This window comes from Ahaetulla prasina, chromosome 1 (assembly GCF_028640845.1).
Source record: "Ahaetulla prasina isolate Xishuangbanna chromosome 1, ASM2864084v1, whole genome shotgun sequence".
In the NCBI taxonomy this organism is placed as follows: Eukaryota; Metazoa; Chordata; class Lepidosauria; order Squamata; family Colubridae; genus Ahaetulla; species Ahaetulla prasina.
Window position 1 is genome coordinate 369,886,367 of NC_080539.1, and position 19,069 is coordinate 369,905,435.

The 19,069-nt window shown below is 45.4% G+C and overlaps 1 protein-coding gene across 3 annotated transcripts in view; it reads right to left on the bottom strand.

The window, feature by feature from the left end:
• Positions 1-865: 865 nt before the first annotated feature.
• TLE5 (TLE family member 5, transcriptional modulator) overlaps positions 866-19,069 on the bottom strand; it is a 34,225-nt gene continuing 16,021 nt past the window's right edge. The window contains exons 4-7 of one of the 3 annotated variants that reach the window (XM_058163579.1): positions 15,697-15,741; positions 13,278-13,340; positions 10,503-10,568; positions 866-3,647 (exon numbers count right to left, since the gene is read on the bottom strand). In XM_058163579.1, the coding sequence (XP_058019562.1) occupies positions 3,426-3,647; positions 10,503-10,568; positions 13,278-13,340; positions 15,697-15,741 (396 nt within the window). In that variant the 3' untranslated portion in view covers positions 866-3,425. Of the gene's footprint in view, positions 3,648-10,502; positions 10,578-13,277; positions 13,341-15,696; positions 15,742-19,069 lie in introns of all 3 variants that reach the window. The other 2 variants (XM_058163578.1, XM_058163577.1) reach the window with 2 other exon arrangements.

The following is a 19,069-nucleotide window of genomic DNA, read 5'->3' on the forward strand; positions in this document are numbered from 1 at the left end:
AGATCCATCTGGATCGTGAGCCTAGCTTCTGGCGTGTTGGCTGTCTGCAGATTTGATGAGTTCTTTTTCTATCCCATCATCTAAATTATTTATGAAGACGTCGAAGAGTACTGGGCCTAAGAGAAGAATCTTGGGGTACCCCACTGCATGCTTCTATGTACTGTGTTTTCCAAAAATAAGACCCCGTTTTATGGGCCACTTTTGTGGCCGCTTGCCGCCACTCGCGCACGTCGTCCGACTTCCATTTTGCAGCTGAGAAACAGGCTGTGGATTGAGGTGCACGGCGGCCCCTGGCTTCCATTTTACCATTTTTACTGATGCGCCTCACCCCACCCTGTATTGGATGGGGTCTTAACTAAGGCTTATTTTTGGGGGGGTCAAAAGACTGACTTGGTAAACAAACCTGGTTCTATAAAGCAAAGATCAATCCTCATTGGCTCTTTTAGGTCACCTGACCACTGATCTGACTGCAGTACCACCCCCTGCCAACAGAGGCACTCAGAGCAGAACAGTTGATAAAGCCACAGTGCCCTCTAATGGTGCTAACAGTCATAGAGGATTCCAAACACTCTACGCCTGGGGTCTTCAACCTTGGTGACTTCAAGCCTGGCGGACTTCAACTCCCAGAATTCCCCAGCCAGCAAAAGCTGGCTGGGGAACTCTGGGAGTTGAAGTCCGCCAGGCTTAAAGTTGCCAAGGTTGGAGACCCCAGCTCTACGCAATGTTTTCACCGGAGACTTTTAAACTGATAAGATTTCAACAATCATTTTTATTTTCAGCCGCAGTGGGTTTGCGTGCTGGCCAAAATAAACAAAAACCGAAGGAAATTAAGGAATCTACAAAGGCAGTAATGAAGCGGTCGCAGTTTAACCAACAATCTGATTTTTTTATTTGAAAAGGCACAGCTATTACATTTTCAATACAGAATTTTTGTCTCAGTTCCTCTTAATATAGGGTCAAGTGATTAATAAAACACACGGAGCCAACAAGATTTCTCTCTCTCTCTCTTCTCTGTCTCTAAAGGAATATATACAAACACGAAAAAAATTTCTCTTTGTCGTAAAATTTATTTGGGGGAAATCGGAGGGGGGCAGGAAGAGAAAAAAGTCGAGAACTAGCATTACGGAAAGATAGAATAGCTGCAGGATCCTTGGGATGTTTTTAAGAAATGGGAAGGGGCATCCAGGAGCCCCCCCTTCCCCTCACATCCTTTCCCACCCACCCACCCCTCAAACTCCCTGAATTTCAAACCATCCGGCTGAGAAAAGGGAGTTGAGCCATCATTTCAAGATAAGATTTCCAAATTCCAACTTCTTTTAACCGAAAGAAAAAATAAAAAAGGGAAAGGAAACAGCAAGGCAGGTTAAAAAACAACACGCCATTGAGAGGTTCACCCAGAGGCAGAGATTACCCAACTAATATATTTATATATTTATATATATTTATATATATATGTATATATATAAAATTTTTGCTTCTGTGCTACCTTAAAAACGAGACATGCATAATGACAAAGGTGCTTGCTTAGCTAAAACAGTGCTGGTGGGAGCAGAGGGAGGGGCCAGCGAGAGAGGAGTCGAGCGGGGCAGGGGGTTGGGGTGGGGAAGGGGCTTCGCAAAGCCCAGATACTGCTTGCGATTGTTGGGGAGGGAGGGTTGGTCAGTGGCGATATGGATCAAATTTAAAGCAAAGAGAGTTCTGCAGGGGAGAGCCCCCATCGGCAGATGTGAGCTAAGTGCCTCCAAGGAGGGGGGGGGGAAAGCAAATTAAAAATATCGAAGTGGAGTCCAGTGGGATCTGGCAGTTTGCAAATTATCCAATGCGGAGGTAGTCTGACAGGGTCGGCCCCAGCCAGAACCCTTGCAAGCCCCCCCACCCCGCCCCAGGAGTCAATCTGGCTTGCTTTTCAAGGAAATCGGCGGGACGTATTATCCATTCAGGTCCAGCTGCTCAAGTGACCGCCCAAAATCAAACAAGACAACCCTGCAGTGCGGGAGAGTCTTTTAAGAGGTTGATCCCGTTTGCTTTGAGCGCAGGTCATCCTCAACTTACAGCCACAACTGAGAATTTCCACAGCTAAGCAAGGCGGTGCTTTAAGGGAGTCACACCCAATGTTATTATATCCGGTTGCCGTGGTTGTTAAGCAAATCACCGTGGGGGTTGTTAAGTGAATCCAGTTTTACTTATGGGCTTTGCTTCTTGGAAACCAGCTGGGAAGGTCGCGAGCGGGAGAAATCACATGATCCCGGGGACGCTACAAACTTCAAAAATATGCGCCAGTTGTCACAGCGTCCAGGGATGGTTGCAATGGCCGTATGAGTGGAAGGGCTGGTGGTTAAAAGTCACGTTTTTCAGTGCCGCGGCCTCTTTGAATGATCACTAAATGAACGGCTGTAAGTTGAGGACCAGCTGTAATGAGCTTCCTGGCTCTGAGGACTTGCAGCTGCTGAGGACTTGCAAGTAAGGGCGAGTTTGCTGGATCTAGGATTTCTTTTGCAAGGGGTGTGTGTGTGTAATCCACACGGGGTAAGTAAATCAGGGGTCTCCGACTGTGGCGACTTTAAGACTTGTGGACTTCAACCCCCAGAATTCCTCAGCCAGCTTGGTTCTTTTAAGACTTGTGGACTTCAACTCCCAGAGTTCCTCAGCTTTGCTGGCTGAGGAACTCTGGGACTTGAAGTCCACAAGTCTTAAAAGAGCCAAGTTTGCAGATCCCTGACCTAGGTCATGCTTTAGTAAAAGTGAGGCTGAGGGATTCTGGGAGTTGAAGTCCACCCATTTTAAAGGGGCCGAGGTTGAGATATACAGGCTGGGAGGGTGCCAGCGACTGGTCCTCCCCACCTATGGCTGAAAACCTTCCAGCTGGGATCTCTTGGGGGAGGGGGATTTTCCCAGGATCTCTGGTTTTCTAGGATTGGGCAAACCCACATCCTTCCTTCCCCTTGGATAACTAACCCGGTTTGTTAGTTTCTTGCAAAAAAAGCCTGGGAAAGGATGGATGGATGGATGTGGGGGAGGGAGTAACCCAGTTTAAGAACGCATCGTGGATATTCGGATGCTGGCTTAACCCTTTGGAATTCATTTAAAGGGAGGACTGGAGATAGAAAGGGGGGAGGAAGGTCAAACCCCTCCCCCACCTGAACCCCCCAACATGCACGCAAAAGGCCCCAAATTGCTCGGGGAATCGTTCCTGCCTGCTATGGGGCCTGGAATGGAGACGGGGCAGGAAAAGGAGGGGGGCTAAAATGTTATTGCTGCAATTCTGTCTCGCCCCTCGTGTGCCCCCTCCACGAAGAATCGTGGTTTGCCCGCCAGCCCCGGAATTGGATTAAATGCGTCATCTTCTGCCTCCCACCACCGCCACCAGGATCGCCCCACGCTGCCCACTGCTCCCCCCCTCCCTCCCCCGACCGGACAAGCTCCACCTAGTCAGATTTTTCCCCGTCGTCTTCTTGGTGGGCGTCTCCGTCGTGGCCGTTCTTGTCTTCCTTGCAGAGGTGGGCCTGGGAGCCCAGCGCCGAGAGGGAAAGCAGGCCGGTGCTGGCGCTCACGGCGGGCAGGGAGGGGGCCTGCAGGCCCACGGAGAGCGGGGTGAGGGGCAAGGCCAGCGCCTGCAGCTGAGAGAGCTGATGGGCTTGGAGTTGCTGCTATAGGGGAAACCCAGGAGAGAAAAACAAGACGAGAAATAAAAATGAGTTTCACTCGTTCTTCCGATCGTTGCTACAGGTAGTCCTCGACTTACGACTCTTCGTTTAGTGACCGTTCAGTTCCAACGGCACTGAAAATAGCAATAGGAATAGCATTTAGACTTATATACCGCTTCACAGCCCACTCGTGAGTGGTTTACAGGGTCAGCCCAGCCTCTTGCCCCCAACAATCTGGGTCTTCATTTTACCAACTTCGGAAGGATGGAAGGCTGAGTCAACTTTGAGCCGGTCAGGATCGAACTGATGGCAGTGGGCAGTCACCCTGAAATACTGCATTCTCACCACTGTGCCATCCCCATCGGTCGGTCCTTCCTTCCTTTCCACTTAGCACTTAAACTTAACAGCCCTCTCTAAGCAGTTTACAGAGTCAGCCTCTGGCCCCCAATAATCTAGGTCCTCATCTTACCGACCTCAGAAAGATGGAAGGCTGGGTCAACCCTGAGTCTGGTGAGATTCTATCTGCCAAATTGCAGGCAGCTGGCAGGCAGTTGAAATAGCCTGCAGTACTGCACTCTAACCACTGAGCCATCGCGGCTCACAAAAAGTGTGACTTAAACGGCTGTTTTTCATACTTATGACCATTGCAGCACCTCCAATTCTGGGAATTCCAAGTCCACACATCTTAAAGGCATTTACAGGTAGTCCTCAACTTACCACAGTTCGTTTAGTGACCATTCAACGCTACAAAGGCATTGAAAAAAAGTGACTGTATTTCTCCACTGTCACATGATCAACATTTGGAGGCTCGGCAGCTAGTTCGTGTTTATGACGGTTGCAGTGTCCCGGGGTTCACTTTTGCGACCTTCTGACAAGCAAAGTCAATGGGAAAATCCGATTCACTTAACAACCGTGTTACTAACTTAACAATTACAGCGATTCGCTTAACAACCGTGGCAAGAAAGGCCGTAGAATGGGACAACATTCGCCAATGTCTCGCTTAGCAACAGAAATGTTGGGTAAAGTGACCAGATTTCAGCGATGGCAAAGTGGGACACCATTGACGGGGGTGGGTGGGTGGGGGTCTGAAGGAGGAGGAGCGGCTACTGCTTCTCGGCTCTTCCAGGCAGGCTCGGCTCTCCTCAGCTCTCCTCTCAGCTCTTCCAGGCAGCCTCCAGTGGACGAAGTCAAGCGGCGTCTCTCCTCCGCCCGCTATCGCGAGAGCGGGCGATCTCGCGCCCCCTTCTCCGCCTCCTCCTCCTCCTCTTGCGTTGCTGCCTCCCATTTTCAGAATGGGAGTGAATGGAGTCTGTATCTGAAGGTGGGACTTTTTTTAAAAAAATGTTTTTTTTAAAAAATCGGGACATTTTTGAAATGCCGCGGGACGCGGGACAAATTATTAAAAAAAGGGACTGTCCTGCCAAAAGTGGGACGTCTGGTCACTATAATGTTGGGCTCACTTGTGGTCCTAAGTCGAGGACTACCTGTATGGGTTTCCCATCCAATAAAATGCAGGTACAAATGATCCTCGATTTACGACCGTCTGCTTAGCAACTGTTCTACCTAAAATTAGAACTGCAGAAAAAATAATTGCTACCAACCTGCCTTTCATTGAGGACCTGTATACTGCACGAATCAAGAAGAGGGCCGTGAAAATATTTGCAGATCCCTCACATCCTGGACATAAACTGTTTCAACCCCTACCCTCAAAACGACGCTATAGAGCACTGCACACCAGAACAACTAGACACAAGGACAGTTTTTTCCCGAAGGCCATCACTCTGCTAAACAAATAATTCCATCAACACTGTCAGACTATTTACTGAATCTGCACTACTATTAATCTTCTCATCGTTCCCATCACCCATCTCTTTCCACTTATGACTGTATGACTATAACTTGTTGCTGGCAATCCTTATGATTTATATTGATATATTGATCATCAATTGTGTTGTAAATGTTGTACCTTGATGAACGTATCTTTTCTTTTATGTACACTGAGAGCGTATGCACCAAGACAAATTCCTTGTGTGTCCAATCACACTTGGCCAATAAAATTCTATTCTATTCTATTCTAATTCTAAAAAAAGGGAGGAGCGGGTCATAGGTCATGAGGCTTGTAAAGGGTTAGGTCATTACATGACTGGCACAAATTTTACAGCCGTTTTTGGGTTAGTCATTAAGCGAACACTGTGGTCCTTAAGCGAACTCACTGTTCACTAAGGGGGACATTTTTGTGGAAAACTGACATTGATTTTCAGCAAAAAACGGCAGGACGCAGGGTCAGTTTGCAGAGTGTCTGAAATGTGGGCATTTGACTATGGCAGAGGTAGCCACTGTAGGCTGTAAATTACTTTGAGAGGGGAAGGAGGTCGGTTGTAACTTTGAAACATTGCTAAATGACCCATGGTAACTTCAGGACTACCTGCAATTGTCACCTTTTGGCTAAAGACAATTAAAATGGACAGCAATCAAGTTTAATAGCACCAGATGGAACAGATGGTAGGATGAGGCAGTGTTAACTATGTATGGGTTACAGGCAGTCCTCGACTTACGACCACAATGGAGCCGAACATTTCTGTTGCTGAGTGAGATGCTTGTTAAGTGAATTTTTTGCCCTATTTTACGACTTTTCTTATCATCGTTGTTAAGTGAATCACTGCAGTTGTTAAATTAGTAACATGGCTGTTAAGTGAATCTGGCTTCCCCATTGACTTTGCTGGTCTGCAGGTCGCAAAAAGGGATCACGTGACCCTGGGACACTGCGACCGTCATAAATATGAATCAGTTGTCAAGCGTCTGAATTTTGATCACGTGACCATGGGGATGCTACAATGGTCATAAGTGTGAAAAAAGGTCATAACGTAAGTAAGTGCTTTTTTTCAGTGCTTTTTCGAATGGTCACTAAACAAACTGTTTAAGTTGAAGACTACCAGTACTGACTCAGCCTCCATTGCTCAATATGCAAACTTATTAATATTATAGGGTTTTTTTTTTACGACCCTGTGATTCCTTTATGCGGGGTGGAGTTGGGGCAACTGAATGAAGCTTAGTGTTTACCAGCCGTATGCCCTTCCTGACACCTACAAGGAGTTTGCAGCAGATATTTTCTCTTTGTGCCCTGAGAAACATCCGCCAGCTGCCTAGGATTGAACTCTCAACCTTCCGAGTGCGAGGTTGAGCACTCTAGGTCACCACGCTGCTCAATATTATATAACATATAATTACATAATATACAATTATTAAAGTTTGCATGCTCAGATGTGGTTCTTGCTCAATAAAGTAACAAACCTGTTGATGTGGCTGGACATATCAATTAAATTAGATTTAATTAAATTTTAAAATTAAATTAAATCCCACCCAACCGCCCGCATCTATCTAGTTCTGGTCTCTGTTTTTAAATAGGCACTGCTGTATGTAACACTGCCTTTTTCCTCCAAGGAGAAATCCAAAGCATTCCTGATTCTTCGCCATCATCCTCACAAGAGCCCTGTAAAGTAGGCCAATCCATGCAGGAAAGCACCCTGATTTGGAGGGGAACAGAACCTAAGCAAGATACTCTCAGTATTTCTCAATCTTGAGTCCTTTAAAGCAGGGTTCTTCAACCTAGGGAACTTTAAGACCTGTTGACTTCAACTCCCAGAATTCCTCAACCAGCAATGCTGGCTGAGGAATTCTGGGAGTTGAAATCCACAGGTCTTAAAGTGCCCTAGGTTGGAGACCCTTGCTTTAAAAGATGTGTGGACTTCCATTTTCCCAGAAGCGCTGGGGAATTCTGGGAGTTGAAGTCCACAGGTCTTAAAGAGGCCTAGGTTGGAGACCCCTGCTTTAAAAGATGCGTGGACTTCCATTTTCCCAGAAGTGCTGGGGAATTCTGGGAATTGAAGTCCACAGGTCTTAAAATCTATGAAGACTCCCAGTCCTCCTCAGTCCTCAGTTGACAGTTCCCAAAGGTGCTGTCAACTTCAAAACGGACTGGGCCTGTCAGCAGCCATTTTTCTGTTTTTCAACTTTTTCACACTTTTGGGAGGGTGACGGGAGGGAGCTTCGGAATGTCAGACCAGACATCAACAGCTTACTATCTCGTGGGAACCATCTGTCTGAGATGGTGTAGGGTTTTCCTGCCTGGGCAGGGGGTTGGACTAGAAGGCCTCCAAGGTCCCTTCCAACTCTGTTGTTATTATTATTATTAAGGTCATCGTACCAGGTGCTGGCCAGAGATTTGGAAGCGGTTACTAAGAAGATGCCAAGAACATCTAACTGGACAATGTGACTGTGCGGCGGAGGGAGGGAGCAGTCTAATCTTTAATTATACTGAAAAAGTGCAGGAAACAGCCTGAGCTGGTTTGCATTTCAAACACCACCGAAAAGGATGCACTCCATAAAGCTGTTATTTGAGACTGAAACTCTGGTCATCAATTCTTTATTCTTCGACCATCGGGAAGGAGATATAGAAGCGGAGCCAGCTGCACAAACGGGCTGAAGAACAGTTTTTATCCGTGGGCTGTCAAGACTCCTGAATGCGAAATAACATCGGAACTACGTAGTACGATGGACTTGCAGGGCCGGCGCAACGTGTAACATGTTTACACTGGTGCAATAGGACCGGGGGAAGTTAATATGATTTATTGTTTTAGGGATTTTCTGTCTTCACTGTGAGTTGTATTGTGTTGGGGGGGGGGGATGAACTGAGGGAGCTCAACCAATCTCATTGTACATATGTTGTGCACTGACAATAAAGATTTGAAATGAAAAAAAAAAGCCAAAAGTCTCAGAGTTGCTGGATTGGTTGGGTTCAGTGGTGAGTTACTACCGGTTCCCCCCGGTTCGGGAGAACTGGTAGCAGCGGCGGGAAGCTCCACCCACCCGCCTGAACGCTTCTGACCATGAACGAACCGGTTGCGATGGGTTTTGAAACCCGCCCCTGGTTGGGTTCATTCATTTGGAACCTTGACAGGTGCTTTTTCAAAAGGAATTTGTTTTTCCTCGAAGACGTTTCGCTTCTCATCCCTGAAGCTTCTTCAGTTCTGACTGAGCGGAAGGAAGTTGGAAGGACGAATATTCGCTTCAAGGTATTGGTGACCACCTTCAAAGCGCTCCATGGCTTAGGACCGGGATATTTACGGGACCGTCTACTGCCATCTTCTATCTCCCAGCGACCGGTGCGTTCTCACAGAGAGGGACTCCTTAGGGTGCTGTCAGCCAAGCAATGTCGACTGGCGGCCCCCAGGGGAAGGGCCTTCTCTGTGGGGGCTCCTACCCTGTGGAACGAACTTCCCCCTGGACTTCGACAACTACCAGACCTTCGGACCTTTCGCCGTGAACTTAAAACTTATTTATTTCGTCTTGCTGGACCGGCTTGAATTTTTTAAAATTTTTAATGGATTTTTATGGGTTTAAATTTTTATTAATTTTACTGATATTGTATTTTAAATGGGGCCAATTGAATAAGTTTTTTAATGTTTGTTTTTAGCATTGTATGTGTTGTTTTTTGTATTTTATTGTGGCTGTAAACCGCCCTGAGTCCTTCGGGAGAAGGGCGGTATACAAATTAAAATGTTATTATTATTATTATTTTTATTATTATTATTATTCCTTGCAGTCACCTGGCCGTTAGCACGCTATCTGTGGGTCGTTGAGGCCACATGGAGGTTTACCTCAAAATCACCTCAATAATGAAAATGGGGTGTGTGGAGCCTTCTTGGAACTGCTGAAAAAGGACTGTGTTGTAAACAGGAGATGGGTGATGTAGTATCACTCCCATTATGTTGAGAAAGGGCTGTTGACCTCTTTCAAACCAGTGGTCATCTCTATCCACAATATGGACTTTGCCCGGTTTGAAAGAGGAGTCAAAAGATGTCAAAATTGAACAGCTCCAAGTAACACCCCCAAACCAAGTAAGACTCCGAGGCAAACAATCCCTCAAAGATCCATTTGATTATTTCCTGTTTACAACAGCATTCCCCATCGACTTGGCTTGTCAGGTGGCGGCAAAAAGGAGATCACATGACATGGCAACCGTCATAAATACGAGTCCGTTGTCAAGCATCCAAATATAGATCACGGGAGGATGGGGATGCTGTTAACAGTTGCGGGGAAAATGGTCACCTAAGTCACTTTTTTCCAGTGCTGCTGTAACTTCGGTCGCTAAGTGAACTGCTGTTAAGTCGAGGACTACCCGTACATAAGGGATCTCCAAAGTTGGCTACTTTAAGACCTGTGGACTTCAACTCCCAGAATTCCCCAGCCAGCCATGCTGGCTGGGGAATTCTGGGAGTTGAAGTCCACAGGTCTTAAAGTTGCCAAGTTTGGTTGCCCTCCTTCTCTAAATTAACAAAGCCGTGTGCCCATCAAACATTAAGATGTATGAAAACAGGGAGAGCTCCTAATGGTTATATCGAGGGGTTCGCTGCTGGGGGTTCGGGCGAACCTCTAGCTAAGATTCTGTGCAGTGCGGAGAACCCCCAGATCCCATTCCTGGCTGGCCCCACCCACCCCGCCCCACCCTTCCCAGGAGTCCCTATGCGGCCCATTTTGAATGCAGGTAAGTACAGGGCACGCGTGCAGAGGCTCAGGTAGGGCAAAAAACGGGCCTACCGGAAGTTCGGGAAAGGCCCGTTTCTGGCCTCCAGAGCCTGGGAAAGCCTCCAGAGCCTGGGAAAGCCTCCAGAGCCTGGGAAAGCCTCCAGAGCCCGGGGAAGGGCAAAAATGCGCCCCCCCCCGTGCTGTGGTGCAGGAGGCCAATATGGCCACGCTCACCCAGAGAACCCCTTGCTAAAATTTTTGAAGCCCAACCCATGGGACATGCCCAAGACCCCACCCCTCTCATCACTTCTAACAAAAAAGAGCATTACAGACCCGGATGATGGAATTCAGTTCAGGGGCTGTCACTTGTTTGGCACGCTCAATGGCTCCCAGGACCTGCTGTTGGTGCTTGGGTGGGTGGGAACATGGGAGGGGGGGAAGGAGGAGAAAGAGAAGACAATTAGAAGATGACACAAACCAATCAGCAGGAGGATCAACGACAGAGTGGGGTGGGGGGAAAAGGCAGTGTGGTTTTATATAGCCAATTTCTGCCAGAAAATGGCATTTCCCTTATTAATTAAGATGTTATCCCAAAATTTGGCATTTTTGGTCTTGCTCAAGGACCTGGGATAGGCAGATGGGAATGCTTGATGGTGCTGAAGGTACCGTCGTAGGATGTCAGCCGCTCTAAGCAAAGCTGCCTTTTTGCAATTGACTGGTGGGGATTTTGTCAATGCCGGTGATGGTGCTCGTTTCGGGAATTGCACCCAAGGTACCGACGACCGTTGTTCCTATCTTGGCTTTGTATCGTTATTATTCTGCCAATTCTCTCTTGTTCAACTCCACCAGAAGGTCCCAGGAAAAGCCATAACTCTGTCCTCAAGAGGGACTCCGGGCTGTTTGGAACCCCCCACCTCCTCAAATATCGGCCGTTATAAGCTGAGAACTTTCCAAGGCAACCTACGCTCCTTCACTGAAGCAGGGCAGGGGGAGATTTGAAAAGGTGAAGATTCAGATAATGGGGCAAACAAGTCCCTTAATTAAGGCAAGCAGAGACAGCCAAATTAGGGTGAGTTCTGCCTTAAGCATGAAAGCTGGCTGGGTGATGCTAAGCCAATCATCAGGAGACCGTGAATTCTAGTTTCTCCTTAGACATGAAAGACAGGTGGGTGATTTTGGACTGTCCACCCTGAGACAGCAAGTTCTAGTTCCGCTTTAAGCCTGAAAACTGGCTGGATTATTTTGTACTGTCCACCAGGTGATAGTTGAGTTCTAGTTTTGCCTTAAGCATGAAAGCCAGCTGGGTGATTTTGGACTGTCCAACAGTAAATTGTGAGTTCTAGTCCCACTTTAGGCGTAAAAGCCAGCTGAGTTATTTTGGACCTTAGGCATGAAAGCTGGGTGGGTGGCTTCGAGTCAATCATTAGGAGATTGTGAGTTCTAGTCCCGCCTTAGGCATGAAAGCTGCTTGGCGACTTTAGGCCAGTCATTGGGAGACTGTGAGTTCTACTTCTGCCTTAGCATTAAAACTGGCTGAGTGACTTTTGGGCCATTCAGTAGGAGGAGTCAGTGAATTCTAGTTCTGCCTTAGGCATGAAAGTCAACTGGGTGACTCTGGGCCAATCACCAGGAGACTGGGAGTTCTAGGCATGAAATCCCGTGGGTGACTTTGAGCCAATCATTAGGAGACTGAGTTCTAGTCTCACCTTAGGCATGAAAGCCAGAGTGACCTTGGGCCAGTCATAGGTCTTGTTGTGGGGAAAACCAGAAGAGAAAGGGATTTGGATATTTTTGCTGGATTTGGATATTTTTGCTGGATTTGGATATTTTGCTGGATTTGGATATTTTTGCTCCTTGCGTTATTTGTAAAAACAATAAAGGCGGGATATAAATAAATAAAAATCAAACAAATAAAAAATAAAAATTCCAGAACAAAGAAAGAGGGAATTTTACCTCTTGCGACAGATATGGCAAAACCTGGGCGCAAATGCCATTCAGCCGCTTGACAATTTCAGCCTGAAACGAAAGATGACACACAAGGTTAACCCGGAGGAGGGTACTTCAATCAATTGCTTGGCACAAGGCGACAAAAAAAACAACACGATGTGCTAGTGGCGTTTATGTGGCAGCAACCACCCAAACTCCAAACCCAATGACATCACTGCAGCATTTTGCAAGGGACGTCGTTAACAGTTTGTCGGACAGGCTGCAAGTGACAAAATGCGCATGGGTTGCGTCTTTTGCCTGGTGCGAAGGTGACACACTTTTTAGTGGACCTTCCCGAACGATGGGCAACATTTCCGCCTCAGTACAAACACGTTCAAAGACGCATCCCAGGGAGGTTCATCGGGTTTCTGGTTTCACACACACACTTTGAACCCTCAACCGATTTGTGGAGGCTGGATTGTGTGAATGCACGCAAGTCCGTGCGCGGACCATGCCAATTTTTGCAGCATGGGAAACAATTTGAGGTAAAAATGAACAAAAACAATGGCCAAAGTGAAGATGGGAATTTTCTCAAATTGGTGATTTTAAGCGTGCGTAAGAGCACAAAAGTGCCTACCGTTCCTGTCCTATTGTTCCCTTCATTATATCAAATTAACATAGTTGTTGCATACTTTTGCTTATATATATATATATTTCTTTTATGATGTGTTGTTGTTTTATGTCGATGTTTGTGTATACTGTTGTGACACACACAAAAAAAAAGATGGATGGATGGACTTACTTCCAGAGAATTACACAGTCAGCCATTTTGGCCAGGGAATTCTGGGAGTTAAAAGTCCACCATCTTAAAGCTTGCTGGCTTGGGAATTCTGGGAGTTGAACTCCATCCATCTTAAAGCACACTGGTTGGGGAATTCTGGGAGTTGAAGTCCACCCATCTTAAAGCCACAATTTTGAAAAACACTGATGCAGTTAGTGGCTAAGTGAAATTTCCCAAAGTCCCCATTGAAAAGGGGAAACGAGTTTTTTTTTGGGGGGGGGGGATTCTGGTTCTCCTAAAAAAGGGATATGGGAATTGTAATTGTAATTTCACACTGTCCAACCCCACGATAATTTCTCATAAAAATAAAAATTCCAGAACAAAGAAAGAGGGAATTTTACCTCTTGCGACAGATATGGCAAAACCTGGGCGCAAATGCCATTCAGCCGCTTGACAATTTCAGCCTGAAACGGAAGATGACACACAAGGTTAACCCGGAGGAGGGTACTTCAATCAACTGCTTGGCACAAGGCGACAAAAAAACAAACACGATGTGCTAGTGGCGTTTATGTGGCAGCAACCACCCAAACTCCAAACCCAATGACATCACTGCAGCATTTTGCAAGGGACGTCGTTAACGGTGTTTGTCGGACAGGCTGCAAGTGACAAAATGCGCATGGGTTGCGTCTTTTGCCTGGTGCGAAGGTGACACACTTTTTAGTGGACCTTCCCGAACGATGGGCAACGTTTCCGCCTCAGTACAAACACGTTCAAAGACGCATCCCAGGGAGGTTCATCGGGTTTCTGGTTTCACACACACACTTTGAACCCTCAACCGATTTGTGGAGGCTGGATTGTGTGAATGCACGCAAGTCCGTGCGCGGACCATGCCAATTTTTGCAGCATGGGAAACAATTTGAGGTAAAAATGAACAAAAACAATGGCCAAAGTGAAGATGGGAATTTTCTCAAATTGGTGATTTTAAGCGTGCATAAGAGCACAAAAGTGCCTACCGTTCCTATCCTATTGTTCCCTTCATTATATCAAATTAACATAGTTGTTGCATACTTTTGCTTATATATATATATACTTCTTTTATGATGTGTTGTTGTTTTATGTCGATGTTTGTGTATACTGTTGTGACAAAAAAAAAAAAAAAAAAAAAAAAAGATGGATGGATGGACTTACTTCCAGAGAATTACACAGTCAGCCATTTTGGCCAGGGAATTCTGGGAGTTAAAAGTCCACCATCTTAAAGCTTGCTGGCTTGGGAATTCTGGGAGTTGAACTCCATCCATCTTAAAGCACACTGGTTGGGGAATTCTGGGAGTTGAAGTCCACCCATCTTAAAAGCCACCATTTTGAAAAACACTGATGCAGTTAGTGGCTAAGTGAAATTTCCCAAAGTCCCCATTGAAAAGGGGAAACGAGTTTTTTTTTTGGGGGGGGGGGGGGATTCTGGTTCTCCTAAGAAAGGGATATGGGAATTGTAATTGTAATTTCACACGGTCCAACCCCACGATAATTTCTCATAAAAAATAAAAAAATGCAGTCAGCTTCGTGGTTTAACAACAGGTGTTAGAAGAGCTGGCAGAAGTTTACTGGGCTACACCAGTTGTGGGTAACTATGGCCCTTTTACAACTGATGAACATTAACTCCCAGAATTCCTGAGCCAGTATTATGTGGACTTCGACTCCCAGAATTCCTAAACCAGCGTGGCTGACTCGGGAATTCTGGGAGTTGAAGTCCAGAGGCCGTAAAGGAGCCATGGTTATTCATTCCTGAGCTGCACGGTAGCCTAAAATTGCATTTCAATTAAAAAAATCGTAATATTAAGACACGGATACAGAAACGAGCTGGGCGGAGCTAATAAACCCAGCTTTTAATTAAATTTGTTTGCCTTAGCACGGCATCTTGAAAAGACCAGGTGCGGCCTGCAGATCCTTGCAAAAGGAAGTCAGAACAGGTAGATGAGGAACAAATCGGATTAGCTGCAATTTAATTTAAATGTCATTTAAATGAAATTTCAATTATGTTTAGCTAGTGTCTGGCGGACACGCCTGGTTGTTTGTAAGGGCTCTGCTTGTTAGAAGGGGTGGGGCAGTGGCTCCGAATATAACCTAAAACAGCACGTAGCCGATGACCTAAAATGCTCTTCAAGGGAGGAGATAAGGCAAGAAAAACCCATTCCTGCTTCAACTGCACGTACAGGTAGTCCTTGACTTAAAAACAGTTTGCTTAGTGACCGTTCAGAGTTACAACGGCACTGAAAACAAAGCGACTTATTTTTCATGCCTAATGGCCACTTCTCCATGGTCACACGATCAGAACTCGAGACATCTGGCAATGGACTCATATTTTATGACAGCAGCAGTCCCGGGGTCACGTGATCCCCTTTTGTGACCTTTGGACCGGCAAAGTCAATGGGGGAGTTAGATTCATTTAACAACCATGTTACTAATTTAACAACTGCAAGTGATTCACTTAACAACTGTGGCCAGAAAGATCATAAAATGGGGCAAAACTCACTTAACAACTGTCTTTGTTTAGCAATGGAAATTTTGGTCTCAAATGTGATTGTAAATAGAGGACCAACTATACCTTCTGTTTTTCCCCTAAATGCTTACTTAGCCACAGTTTGACTAGTTTAACGCGATTCACTTAACAACGGTGGCAAGGAAGGTCATAAAATGGGACAAACTCGCTTAACGAATGTTTCATTTGGCCATAGAGTTCTTGGGCTCGATTGTTAAGTCGAGGGCTACCTGTATAAGGCGGCCTTAAAAGTCCCTTAACCAATAACCATCTTAAAATCTCACCTGCTTATGCATTTCGATGTTGAGGCCATAGGACATCTCGTAATACTGGAAAGGGGGGGGGAAAAAAGAGAAAAAAGAATAAATAAAATATATGCTTGTTAAGATGAAATCTAGGCCTGTTTCCCATCTCCTAATTTCTGGAGTTTGTCCATACAGATTTGAACTCATCTCCCGATTTTACAAAGAGGGAGGTACTCCATATTATGATCATGGCTGGACACAGCTCCTCTAAGGCAGGGGTCTCCCACCTCGGCAACTTTAAGACTCGTGGACTTCAACTCCCAGCTTTGCTGGCTGAGGAACTCTGGGAGTTGAAGTCCACGAGTCTTAAAGTTGCCAAGTTTGGAGACCCCTGCTCTAAGGCTAGCAATGGCCCACGTGCGACAAGATTAGAAACAAACACAGTTGTGGATTCTCTTGTCTCTGGAGGATTTTAAGATTCTAGGATTGCAAAGGGCTGGACTAGATGACCCTCGGAAGCCCCTTCACAATTCTTGACGCTTTCTGATTTTCCTGCCCATTGGCAAAGGGGCGGAATAGACAACCTTTAGGGGTCCCTTCCCACTCCACAATTCTATCACACCAACTGGTTTCCCTACCCACTGCAAAGGGCTGGACTAAATGACCTTTGGAGGTCTGTTTCCCAGTCCACAATTCTATCACACTAACTGGTTTCCCTACCCACTGCAAAGGGCTGGACTAAATGACCTTTGGAGGTCTGTTTCCCAGTCCACAATTCTATCACACTAACTGGTTTCCCTACCCACTGCAAAGGGCTGGACTAAATGACCTTTGGAGGTCTGTTTCCCAGTCCACAATTCTATCACACTAACTGGTTTTCCTGCCCACTGCAAAGGGCTGGACTAGATGACTCTTGGAAGTCCCTTCCTATTCAACGATTCTATGATTCTCAGCAACAGGAAACTTAACAACAACAAAAAAAAAAGCCGTCTGAATTTTAGAAGAGTTAAAAGCACACAAAACATTTCTCTGCCCTTTCCACGCGCCTGCAATTTTGCCACACCCACAATTAAAATTCCTTCCTGGCACGGGATTTAAATCAAAGCTCCCTTTTGTGGCCAGCAAATTATTATTATTAAAATAGTTTTACTGTAAAGAGTGTTGGGGTAAGAGAAGATACGAATGTGGGAAAAGGAGAAAACAAGATTTAAGAGGAAAGGAAATGGGTGAACCAAAAAAAAGTTTGCATAGTTAGCCCTCGACTTACAACAGTTCGTTTACTGACTATTCAAAGTTACAACGGCAACTTTGGGGGGGGGGAAAGGACTTATGACCGTTTCTCACACTTACGACCAGCACCCCTGTTTTCATATGATAAAAATTGAACCTGCAATATTGCAGGTTCAAGTCCCACCAGGCCCAAGGTTGACTCAGCCTTCCATCCTTTATAAGGTAGGTAAAATGAGGACCCAGATTGTTGGGGGCAATAAGTTGACTTTGTATATAGTATACAAATGGATGAAGACTATTGCCTGACATAGTGTAAGCCGCCCTGAGTCTTCGGAGAAGGGCGGGATATAAATGCAAATTAAAAAAAAAAAATTGATACACTTAGCAACTGGAATGTATTTATGACGGTTGACCAGTGATCATTTTTTGTGACCTTCTGGACATGCAAAGTCAGATTCACTTAAAAGCCACGTTACTAACTTAACAACTGCAGCGGTTCACTTAACAACTGTGGCAAGAATGGTCATAAAACAGGGCAAAATTCACTTAACAAGGGTCTTGTTTACCGACAGAAATTTTGGGCTCGATTGTGCTTGTAAGTCAAAGATTTAACTGTATATAATATGCGCATATTAATTTTGGTTGCACCTGGCCCTGGCCCCTCCCACTTTGACCTTGGCCCCGCCCACAAGCCAGCTTTGGCTTAAACCAGGGGTCTCCAACCTTGGCAACTTTAAGACATGTGGACTTCAACTCTCTGTGGGGGCTCCCACCCTCTGGAACGAACTCCCTCCAGGACTTTGTCAACTTCCGGACCTCCGAACCTTCCGTCGCGAGCTTAAAACACACTTATTCATCTGCGCAGGACTGGATTAGATTTTAAATTTACTGGTTTTAAATGGGTTTTATTATTTATATAGTTTTTAATAATTCGGCTATGTAGAATAAGTTTTTTAATTGTTATTTTAGTCTGTATTTATATGTACTTTTTACTTGCCTGTGAACCGCCCTGAGTCCCTAGGGAGATAGGGCGGTATATAAATGTGAAAAATAAATAAATAAGAGTTGAAGTCCACAAGTCTTAAAGTTGCCAAGGTTGGAGACCCCTGGCTTAAGAGAAGGCTATTCCTTTCTCCCAAATTGAATTTGGGAAACAGAATTAAGATGTAACTCTACAGATCATCCTGGAAGCCTTCCAACCAAGTTAAGATTTTAGACACAACCGGGATCAATTCAGGTTTGATCATAAGCCATCTCTGCCTTCCAAAACAAACCAAAAAAGAAGTCAAGGCATTAAAAAACTTTTCTCAACCCAAAACCTGTGTTGCGTTCATTTATTTACTGGGAATAATATTTTCCCTGCTTTTCATTAAATCATTCCTTGCACAACCTACACATTTAAGCAGGGGGGGGGGGAAATCACCAGCAACAGATGATCAAAATATATACCAGTAGTCCTTGACTTGTGTCCACTCACTTAGTGACCATTCAGGCGCCCGGCAACCAGACTGAATTTACGGCTGAATTTGCAGAATGAATCGCTAAGCTCATTTCATGACTGTGACATTCATTTAATGACTGCAGTGCTTCGCTTAATGACATCATAGAAAAGGTTGTGAAATCGTAAAAACAACTTGTTTTACTGCCACAAGTTAGAACTGCGATGGGCAGGCTCCATTACAGTCATAACTTAAGGACTTCATGGTCGTAGATCATATGGAGAAATATTGTTAATTCCAAAATCTGATGCCAAGAAAATTCTGGTTTTGTAGTCAGAAAGCCTGAATGCATCCTTTCTACAGGTAGTCCTTAACTTACAACTATTTGCTTAGTGACCATTCACAATTATGACATCACTGAAAAAAGCAGTTTATGAGATTTTTCACACTGAAAGCTAGCCTCCGAGGGTCACGTGATCAAAAATTCAGATGCTTGGCAACTGACTCATATTTATGACGGTTGCAGTGCCCTGGGGTCATATGATCCCCTTTTTGCGACATTCTAACAAGCAAAGTCAATGGGGAAACCTGATTCATTTAACCACCATGTTACTAATTTAACAACCGCAAGGGAGTCACTTAACAACTGTGGCCAGAAAGGTCATAAAATGGGGGCAAAGCTCACTTAACAACTGTTTTTGCGTAGCAATGGAAATTTTGGTCTCAATTGTGATTGTAAATAG